Source organism: Symphalangus syndactylus, chromosome 2 (assembly GCF_028878055.3).
Source record: "Symphalangus syndactylus isolate Jambi chromosome 2, NHGRI_mSymSyn1-v2.1_pri, whole genome shotgun sequence".
Taxonomy (NCBI): Eukaryota; Metazoa; Chordata; class Mammalia; order Primates; family Hylobatidae; genus Symphalangus; species Symphalangus syndactylus.
In genome coordinates, this window is record NC_072424.2 from 35,851,381 (window position 1) to 35,861,729 (window position 10,349).

At 45.6% G+C, this 10,349-nt stretch overlaps 1 protein-coding gene across 1 annotated transcript in view; it reads right to left on the reverse strand.

Moving 5' to 3' along the window:
* The window catches only part of WBP1L (WW domain binding protein 1 like), a 79,097-nt gene extending 69,980 nt beyond the window's left edge, over positions 1-9,117 (reverse strand). Inside the window, exon 1 of the mRNA XM_055250726.2 lies at positions 6,858-9,117. Within this exon, the coding sequence (XP_055106701.2) occupies positions 6,858-6,947 (90 nt within the window). The 5' untranslated portion in view covers positions 6,948-9,117. The remainder of the gene's footprint in view (positions 1-6,857) is intronic.
* Between the last annotated feature and the right edge of the window lie 1,232 nt (positions 9,118-10,349).

Sequence of the window (10,349 nt, forward strand, 5' to 3'; positions counted from 1 at the left end):
ATCCATAGGAATGGCAAGTAGATCAGTGGTCACTAAGGGATGGAAGAAAAGGGGCTAGAAAGGGAAGTGACTGCTAATGGCTATGGGGTTTCTTTCTGGGGTAAAGAAAATATGCTAAAATTGGGCCGGGCATGGTTGTGGGGTAAAGAAAATATGCTAAAATTGGGCTGGGCGTGGTGGCTCACACCTGTAATCCTAGCACATTGGCCGAGGTGGGCGGATCACGAGGTCAGGAGATCAAGACCATCCTGGCTAACACAGTGAAACGCCGTCTGTACTAAAAATACAAAAAATTAGCCAGGCGTGGTGGTGGGCACCTGTAGTCCCAGCTACTCAGGAGGCTGAGGCAGGAGAAGCGCTTAAACTCTGGAGGCAGAGGTTGCAGTGTGCCGAGATCACCCCACTGCACTCCAACCTGGGTGACGGAGCAAGACTCCGTTTCAAAAGAAAAAAAAAAGAAAATATGCTAAAATTAGCACTGATAGTCACAAATTCTGTGACTATACTGAAACACCAATTTATGTATACTGTAAAAGGGTGAATTTTTTTGGCATGTAAATTATTTCAATAAAGTTTCTTTTTTTTTCTTTTTTTGAGACAGGGTCTCACTCTATCGCCCAGACTGGAGTGCAGTGGCGCGATCTAGGCTTGCTGCAACCTCTGCCTATGGGGCTCAAGCGATTCTCCTGCCTCAGCCTCCTAAGTAGCTGGGATTACAGGTACATGCTAATTTTTGTATTTTTAGTAGAGATGAGGTTTCACCATGTTGGCCACACTGGTCTAGAACTCCTGACCTCAAATGATCCACCCGCCTCGGCCTCCCAAAGTGCTGGGATTACAGGTGTGAACCACTGCGCCTGACCTGATTATATCTCAATAAAGTTGATATAAAAAATTAAATATGGCAGCCAGGCATGGTCGCTCACACCTGTAATCCCAACACTTTGGGAGGCCAAGGCGGGCAGATCATCTGAGGTCAGGAATTCGAGACCAGCCTGGCCAACGTGGTGAAACCCTGTATCTACAAAAAAATTATGAAAAAATTACCCAGGTGTGGTAGCAGTGCCTGTAATCCCAGCTACTTGGGAGGCTGAGGCATGAGAATCACTTGAACCTGGGAGCCAGAGGTGGCAGTGAGCCTAGACTGCACCACTGCACTCCATCGTGGGCAACAAGAACGAAACTCCATCTCAAAAAAATAAATAAATAAATAAATATGGAGGGCCAGGAACAGTGGCTCACGCCTGCAATCCCAGCACTTTGGGAGGCTGGGGCAGAAAAATCACTTGAGCCAAGGAGTTCAAGACCAGCCTGGGCAATATAGTGAGACTTCCTCTCTATAAAAAAAATTTTTTAATTAAAAAAAATTAGGCCAGGCATGGTGGCTCATGCCTGTAATCCAAACACTTTGGGAGGCCAAGGTGGAAGGATCACTTGAGCCCAAGGAGTTCTAGACCAACCTGGGCAACATGGTGAGACTTCCATCTCTAAAAAAAAATTTTTTTTTAGAAGAGAGAAAAAAAAAGAAAAAAAATTAAATATACGGCGAGGTGTGGTGGCATGCGCCTACAATCCTAGCTCCTTGGGAGGGTGAGGCGGAAGGATCGCTTGAGCCCAGGAGTTCAAAGCTGCAGTGAGCTACGACTACACCACTGCATTCCAGTGACAGAAACTCTATGGGCAACAGAGCAAGATTCTGTCTCTAAAAAATAAAAATATATAAATAAACAAATATGTTTCAAAATTAAATATGTTTCAAAATTCAGTTCCTCAGTTATCCTAGCCACATTTCAAATGCTCAGCAGCCACCTGGCTAAGTGGCTACTGAATTGGACGGCAGAGAGAGAGATCATTTCCAGCATCACAGAAGGTTCTACTGGATGGTGCAGCCTTAGATGAATGGATGAAAGGCCTCCTGACCATGTGACAACAGCCTCTCTTTCGAGCCTCCCCCACTTCCACACTCCTCTAAACATCCACACACAAAGCTTCTGCCACAGAGTACATGTCACCTCCAAACACACTCTCTCATTTTCATTCTTCCACACTGGAATCCATTTTTCCCCTTCCTGGTCCATAGATACTCTACTCATCCTTATCAACCTTTAAAGTCCTGAACAAATGCTTTTTCCTTAATGAAGTTCTTCCTAGCACCCCATCTTCCTCTTGCCCTAGCAGAATCAGTTGCTCTGACAGTCCTTTGTTTGTACTTTCATTTCAGCAAAACCTCTGGATTACAATTCACTGTGTGCGCTATCGGTCCTTGCCATAAGATTTCCAGCTCCTGGGGAACAGGGATTCCATACTCATTTGATGGTTCCCAGGGCCTAGCAATAATAGCCTGCTGCAAAGAGTAGACATTTCAGTAAATGCCCACTCTTTGATGCCTACTGAATTCCACTGAAAGAGTTCACAGAAATTTAAGGTGCTGATTTTACACTTTGGTATATTAAACGCACTAAGAAGGTGAGGTAAAAGGGATTAGAATCTGGAAGTCTCACATCCCACTATTGTATAAGAAGGAATGATGGTGATGGCATTGAAATACCATTTGTAAGAAAGGAGAATGGAGTAGGGCTTCCAGACTGAAAACTGGGAATGGAGGTGACTAAAGGTAAGGTGGGAACTAAAGGGTATACCATTGAGGGTTAGGTGGGAAAAAATAGTAGGAACTGGGGCCCCCATCCAGCTCAAAGTTTTTTTTGTTTGTTTGTTTGTTTGTTTGAGACGGAGTCTCGCTCTGTTGCCCAGGCTGGAGAGTGCAGTGGCGCAACCTCGGCTCACTGCAAGCTCTGCCTTCCGGGTTCACGCCATTCTCCTGCCTCAGCCTCCCAAGTAGCTGGGACTACAGGCACCCGCCACCATGCCCGGCTAATTTTTTGTATTTTTAGTAGAGACGGGGTTTCACCGTGTTAGCCAGGATGGTCTCGATCTCCTGATCTCGTGATCCACCCGCCTCAGCCTCTCAAAGTGCTGGGATTACAGGCGTGAGCCACCGCACCCGGCCCAGCTCAAAGTTTTAAGCTTGGCAAAGGAAAGGTAAGGACTGCATCTCTAGAGATTTGTTCCTAAACCACTGGCTGAGTTACCCTATGGAAAAAGATATTTCTACCAAAACTTTGTTTTAAATAACATAGTCAAATATTCTGTTTAGGCCGGGCACAGTGACTCATGCCTCTAATCCCAACACTCTGGGAGGCTGAGATGGGCAGATCGCTTGAGCCCAGGAGTTCGCGACCTGCTTGTGCAACATGGCGAAACCCCATCTCTACAGAAAAATACAAAAATTAGCAGGGCGTGGTGGCATGCACCTGTAGTCCCAGTTACTCAGGAGGCTGAGGTGGGAGGCTCGCTTGAGACTGGGAGGTCGAGGCTGCAGTGATCCAAGATTACATCACACCACTGCACTCCAGCCTGGGCAACAGAGTGAGATCCTGTCTCAGAAACAAAACAAAAACAACAACAACAACAAAAACAAACATTCTGGTTAAATCTAAACAATCAAAAGAAACTCTATGTATCTCAATGATAATTTAACTGGAGGAAACAAATGCCAAGGCTGTTGGAGCCTTACTATTTGGAGCCTCTACTGTTTTCTCATTCTTTTTTTTTTTTTTTTTTGAGACGGAGTCTCGCTCTGTCACCAGGCTAGAGTGCAGTGGCATGATTTTGGCTCGCCACAACCTCCACCTCCCAGGTTCAAGTGATTCTTCTGCCTCAGCCTCCCGAGTAGCTGGGACTACAGGTGCACCACCATGCCTGGCTAATTTTTGTATTTTTAGTAGAGACAGGGTTTCACCATGTTGGCCAGGATGGTCTTGATCTCCTGACCTTGTGATCTGCCTGCCTTGGCCTCCCAAAGTGCTGGGATTACAGGGGTGAGCCACCGCGCCTGGCCTTTTTCATTCTTTATAGATTTAAGGATTCACGTCTGTGAGTTGTAATGTCATAACCTGTAGGAGAGTTAAGTCTAAGTTCCTAACCACAGAATGAACTAGCTGACGAACTTTCCAGGGCCTGCCTGCATAACAAGAAATGGCTATTTCAGGCAGAGCTGGTAACAGGGAAAGCAAGTTGCCTAGTATCATTTATTTCTGATAGTAAATGTGTATGTAAAAAAAAGATTGTGTATGTAAAAAAAATGTGTATGTAAAAAAAAAGATTGTATTGTAAGTAGATCAATTTTGTGGGAGAAATGCAATAAGGTACCAATACCATTATTCGATACAGAATGAGTACAGTAAGCCCTCCTGAATTCAAAGTTAGCTGGACTTCATTGTTGAATTAAGGACAGTGGGTACTTAAAGTATGCCTGTGCCAAAATGGCCTTGGGATTTTTTTTTCCTTACTGATTTGTACAAGCAACCCCTTCCCCCACCCCCCCACCCCAAAAAAAAACGCCAAAAAAATACACTGACTAAATTGCGGTGGATTCAGAGTTAATAATTATATAGTAACTTGCATTCCGAAGGTTAAAATTCAAAACAGAAATCTCACTATAGATATCTAGCACTCCCGGACAGAAAGAGACAGGGGTATAAGGTGGGGGATGGAAGTGTATAGGGAGCATCAGGAGTGAGGGTATGTGGGGGCTGGTTAGGAAGAGGGCCACTGCTCATTACAAACACTTTCCCTTCTCTGCAGGAATTGTAACCGTGTCACAGCTGTTGGTCAGTGATAGCATTCATCCAAATGGAACAAAGTACAAAAGACACCTGTCCTCAAAATTAAGTATTAGAAGTGCCAGAGATATAAGAAAGCAGCCTGTGGTTTGCAAACTGCAATTAGGATATAACATTAACAATCCACTTCCACATCTTCACAACACCTCCCAGGCTCCATGACCTTGTAGGCACCTCCACTTTCCATCATCCCCCTTGCTGAAAAAGTGGATCTAATTCCTATCTTTGACCAGCCCATCTCCAAAGGCTCTGACATTCCTAAACCAACCCTCTACCGATGTTATTTATTGGTTATTGGGGACAGCCTTTTCGAGATACTTACAGAAACAGATATGTGCAAAGGAAAAGTAAATTCTATATTTACTATATTCTATATTTTGTTGTCAACACCTATACTTAACTTTACCAGTCCTGAGGGCTATAACTTTTCTAGTAAACAAAGAAAATATATTTCTTCTGCCAGTTTATGATTTCCACTGGAAAAACAACCCCAACAAAGGCTAAAACAGAAGGGTCCCAGCCCTCGAAAAGGGAATACACTGGGCTAGAAAATGAGCTCCATTCCTTTCACATGGTATTTCTAGTATACACAAACATATCCTGAGGAAAAATTAGACACTTCAATGCATAAATAGTGATACACAGATAACAGAATGTTACTTGGTCATAAACAGGAATGAAGTACTAGTACATGCTACGATGTGGATGGGCCTTATAAACATTACACTAAGTGAAAGAAGCCAGGCACAAAGGCCATACATTGTAGGATCCCATTTATATAAAATATCCAGAATAGATAAATTCATAGAGACTGAAAGCAGACTGCTGGTTGCCAGGGGCTGGGGGAAGAGGGAGACAGAGAGTAACTGCTTAGTAGGGACGAGGTTTTCTATTGGGGTGATGAAAATGTTTTGGAACTAGATAGAGGTGGTAGTTGCACAACATCGTAAGTGTACTAAATGCCGCTGAATTGTTCACTTTAAAATGGTTTTCGTCATGTGAATTTCAACTTATTTTTTAATCAGTATTTTAAAATAGAGGATAATGGGCAAAACAAGATGTATTTGTGAAAAGGAAGCCCTAAAACTCCTAGGGAAAAGATAAGTATTTTTGCTGGCACTCAGTTTCTGCTCTTGTTCACAACACAAGTTCAAGCACTAAGTTGTATAGACTTTGCCATTACGCTATGTGTCTATGTGTGTATGCCTTTCTGAAAAAAAGGGGAAAAGAACAGAAAGTGAAGAAAAAAGAATAATAAAGCTTTGCCAAATGCAAGGAAGGAGGGGTGATTGCCCCCACTGCACCCCACCCAACTTGGCACCAGGAGTAACGCTCCCATTAGGGTTTCGAAATGCCAGCTGGAGCTGGAATCAGCACAAGCAAGCTTCTCTGCCTGGATAAAGAGCAAGCCACCCAGCAAGAAAAGCTAGGGTGCTCCATTTGCTGCCCATATTGGCATCAGAACCACCCTCTGGTCAAAAGCCCTGAGCTGGCTCAGATCAGCATCCGTGACTTGCTCTCCCAGGCAAGCCAGCCTAACAGCAAGAGCTTGTTACAGCTCAAGTGTGCTCCTCCTCCTGAGGGGTTCCACTCTGTTTCATCCCACCTGCCTTCTGAGAGTCCTGCCTCCAATCAAGGGCGCCATGGCTTACAGATTTAAAAATGGGGCCAAGTCTCTCCCAGGAACATAGTAATTTTTTTTTAAACGCACTAAGATGCCCTCGGAACTTTCCCCAGTCCATCCTGAAAGAAATATCCTCTCAGGATCCCTTCCCTCACAGGCCAACTCAATAGCCTGTGTACCCCTACACACACAGACATACATACTGCATTGCTGCCTGGGACACCTGCTCCACAGAGGGACACGAATAAGGCCCACATCCCCAGCTTGGCACCGCTATCCAGCCACAGTCACCCCAGCCCACCTAACCAACCTGCCGTCTCAAACGCCCCTCACTCGCTTGGCATCATGCCTCTGCCACCTCCTTGACACCAAAACTGTCACAGGTGTCCCTCAGCTAAACACCGACGCCCCTTTAGATCCTGTCCACGCCAGGCATAGATGCCCCTTTAGGGACCCCTCAACTCTTGGCAACAAAACTCCTTCAGACCCCTCCAGCCAGGCCTCGACGACCCCCAGGACCCAGCATGGCCCAGACGCCCCCGCCCCCTTACCTGCGGGGGTTCAGCCCTGGCTGACAGGGGGCTGGGCAGCGCCTGGAGGAGCAGGAGCGCCATGCCACCCAGGAGCCTTCTCCTCTCCATCCCCCTCCTGCTCCTGCTCCTCCGCCACGGCGCCGCCACCACCTCCCTCCTCCTCCCTCTCCTCCTCTACCCTCTTCTTCCTTCTTCCCTTCTTTTCCTGTTTGACTCTCCCCTCCCGCTTCCGGCTCTGCTCCACCCCGCCCCGCGCAAAACACCCTCCCAGACACGCGAGAGACTCTCCAGTTCCAGCGCCTCATTGGCCTTTGCCCTTTGTCCATTGATCAATGTAGCTGTCAATCAAATATAAGTCCCGCCTTCTCTTGAAGACGAAACGATCCAGCCAATTAAAAAGTAGGAGGAAGCCGGGCCATCTTGAATGCTGCGAAGAAGTGTAAAATGCGTCCCAACCCGCAGAGAGTGGCGGAAGCAGCTTCATAAGGGGGCGGGGCCACCCAGGTGGATGGAAAAGTCTATTGCTGGTGTAGCCATCTTGAGTGTGGCGGAAGTACTAGTTTTCCAGTTTTCCACAGCAAAAACAGAAAAGAGGTATAGTGTTTCTCAAGGATGTTGGAAAATAAATTATTCCTGAAAGGTAACCAGGCGCTCCTGAAGAGGAAAACAATTGCAATGTAAAAATCTTTTAATGTCTTTTGTCTTGAAGCACAGCACTATTACCAGGATGCCTCTCTTGGTCTCAACTGCCCAACTAGCAGCTGAGGTCCGTTTGAATTCCCTGGAAGATAGTACCTTTATCTGAGGCACAGTGCTTCGTCACCCCAAGTTCGACGGACAAAATTCTGGTTCTACTTCACAAATTGCTCTGAAATCCATCATCCATTGCTTCAATCCATGTTCTTCTAGCTAAATACAAATGGCTTCCCTGCTGCCCTGCAAGTTGCCAATTCTTCCTCTCAAATTTCCGCCACACACTACAACCGTACCACATTAAACCAAATATTATTATATCATGGCCTCTTCTTTTAAATACTTCATCTACCTACAGAATAGAGTCCAAACTTCCCAACACGGTCCTCTCTGTAACTTCGTCCCTGTCTACTTCTCTTTATCTCACCTCTCACCACATTTTCCCACACATTCCACTCACACTGACCACTGAAGAGATGCCCAGTAACTTCATTTACATATTACAGATACAGTTCCCTGCTTACAAACTCCTAGCCCCCACTCCTTGCTGCTGCTTCTGGATTCTCGTAACACATCTGCCTGCCTAGTTTGCAGCTTTTTGTACAGCATACCAGGTCTTTTTTCTTCTTCTTTTAAAGCCTATAATATCCTTTACAAGGCTCAACCAGAGCTTGGTCAATGTTGGTAAAATAGCCAGGTGTGGTGGCTCATGCTTATAATCCTAGCCCTTTGGGAGGCTGAGGCAGGTAGATCCCTTGAGCTCAGGAGTTTCAAACCAGCCTGGGCAACATGGCCAGACCCCGTCTCTACAAAAACAAAAAAAAACTAAATTAGCCGAATTAGCCAAGCATGGTGGTGCACACTTGTAGTCCCAGCTACTTGGGGGGCTGAGGTGGGACAATCGCCAGAGCTAGGGAGATTGAGGCTTCAGTGAGCCTTGATTGTGCCACTGTACTCCAGCCTGGGCAACAGAGTGAGACCCTGTCTCAAAAAAAAAAAAAAAAGGCCAGGTGCAGTGGCTCCTGCCTGTAATCCCAGCACTTTGGGAGGCCGAGGTGGGCGGATCACAAGGTCAGGAGTTTGAGCCTGGCCAACACTGTGAAACCCCATCTCTATTAAAAATACAAAAAATTAACCAGGCGTGGTGGTGCATGCCTGTAGTCCCAGCTACTCAGGAGGCTGAAGTAGAAGAATCGCTTGAACCCGGGAGGCAGAGGTTGCAGTGAGCCGAGATTGTGCCACTGCACTCCAGCCTGGGTGACAGAGTGAGACTCTGTCTCAAAAAAAAAAGGAAAAAAAGTTGGTAAAATAAATGGACAAAGGAAGACCCATGGCAAATAACACAGTTGACTATAGCAATCAATTTCCTCTCAAAAACCTGTCAGTGTTTTACAGCCTGGCCCAGTCTAGCCCACATCTGAGCCCAGAGGGAGTTGTTCTTGGCTTAAGTGTTGGAAAAATGGGAAACAGGTGAGTTAAGTCAGTTTTCCCTCAGCTTAAGAAAGTCCATAGTTCTGCCTCTATCTTGATCCTGCTTTTCCAAGTACTATAAAAAGTGACACGTATTTTTGCCAATCTCTCGTTTCTTAGAAATTTATCCATTCCACAAGTCGAGCTCCTTAGAGGAGAAGTAAAAATTGAGTACTAGGCAAGGACCAAATTATTTTCATGGCACAAGTTCTCTAAATCCTGGCCTCAAAAAGTTGTAAATCTTCCACATAAAGGCTAGGTTTCATCATCACTAAGAAACCCCAGGTGGGATGTAGTGGCTCACGCCTGTAATCCCAACACTTTGGGAGGCCAAGGCATGAGGATTGCTTGAGGTCAGGGGTTCAAGACCAATCTGGGAAACATAGTGAGGCCCTCTGTCTACAAAAAATTTAAAAATTAGCTGGGCATGGTGGCATGTACCTGTAGTCAGGAAACCTTTAGGATTCTGGTTCTAGCCAGGATTGAGGAAAAGACCTTGGATCAAAAGGAAGCTTCTATACCTCTTCTTCTTCGCTTCCTCCTCCTCTCCCGAGCAATGGAATCTTTTACCCATGCTATTCTAGCCAAACTCAGGAAAAAGAAGCTACTCGGGAGGCTAAGGCAGGAGGATCACTTGAGTCCAGGAGGCTGAGGCAGCAGTGAGTCATGATCATACCATTGCACTCCAGCCTGGGCAAGAAAGTGATACCCTCTTTCTCTCAATAAATAAGAAACCCCAATTCAGTTTGGCAAACACAGGGGATTTTGCCCCAACTTCCCGTTCTCCTTTTACCTGAAAACTCAAGCTGAGCTATTGGATAGGACAGTCTGGATTAGCACTTCCCACACCAAAGCCTTTTAGTAACCTTAACTGCCTCTCATTCAACATCCCACAGCAGCCAACTCAAAGAAGAGATGTTACAAAATGAGACTGAGATGCAGTTTGAGTGACCACGTTTTAGAATGTCCCTGAACATTATAGCCACTACATACCTTCCAGACATTTCCAAAAGAGCAATTGTCTATAAGAGAACAGGAAATCCAAGGGGCTTGAGGAGCTGAGAAGGAAGGGGAAACGTTGTAGGTTCTGAAAGAACATCAGTCAGGAGTTGTTTCCAAGCTCTACTGGCCCTGGTAATGTTTCTCTTTTCCTATTTGCTTTTGGAAATAAAGCCAGGTCTCCTGTCCTAATGAAGCTAGCTCAAAGACAGACTTTTCTGTTCAGACACCAGCTAAAATCAAATTGCATATGCTACAACATGGATGAACCCTGAAAACATTATCCTAAGGAAAGAAACCAGACACAGAGGGCCACATACTGCATTCCTCCACTTATATGAAATGTTC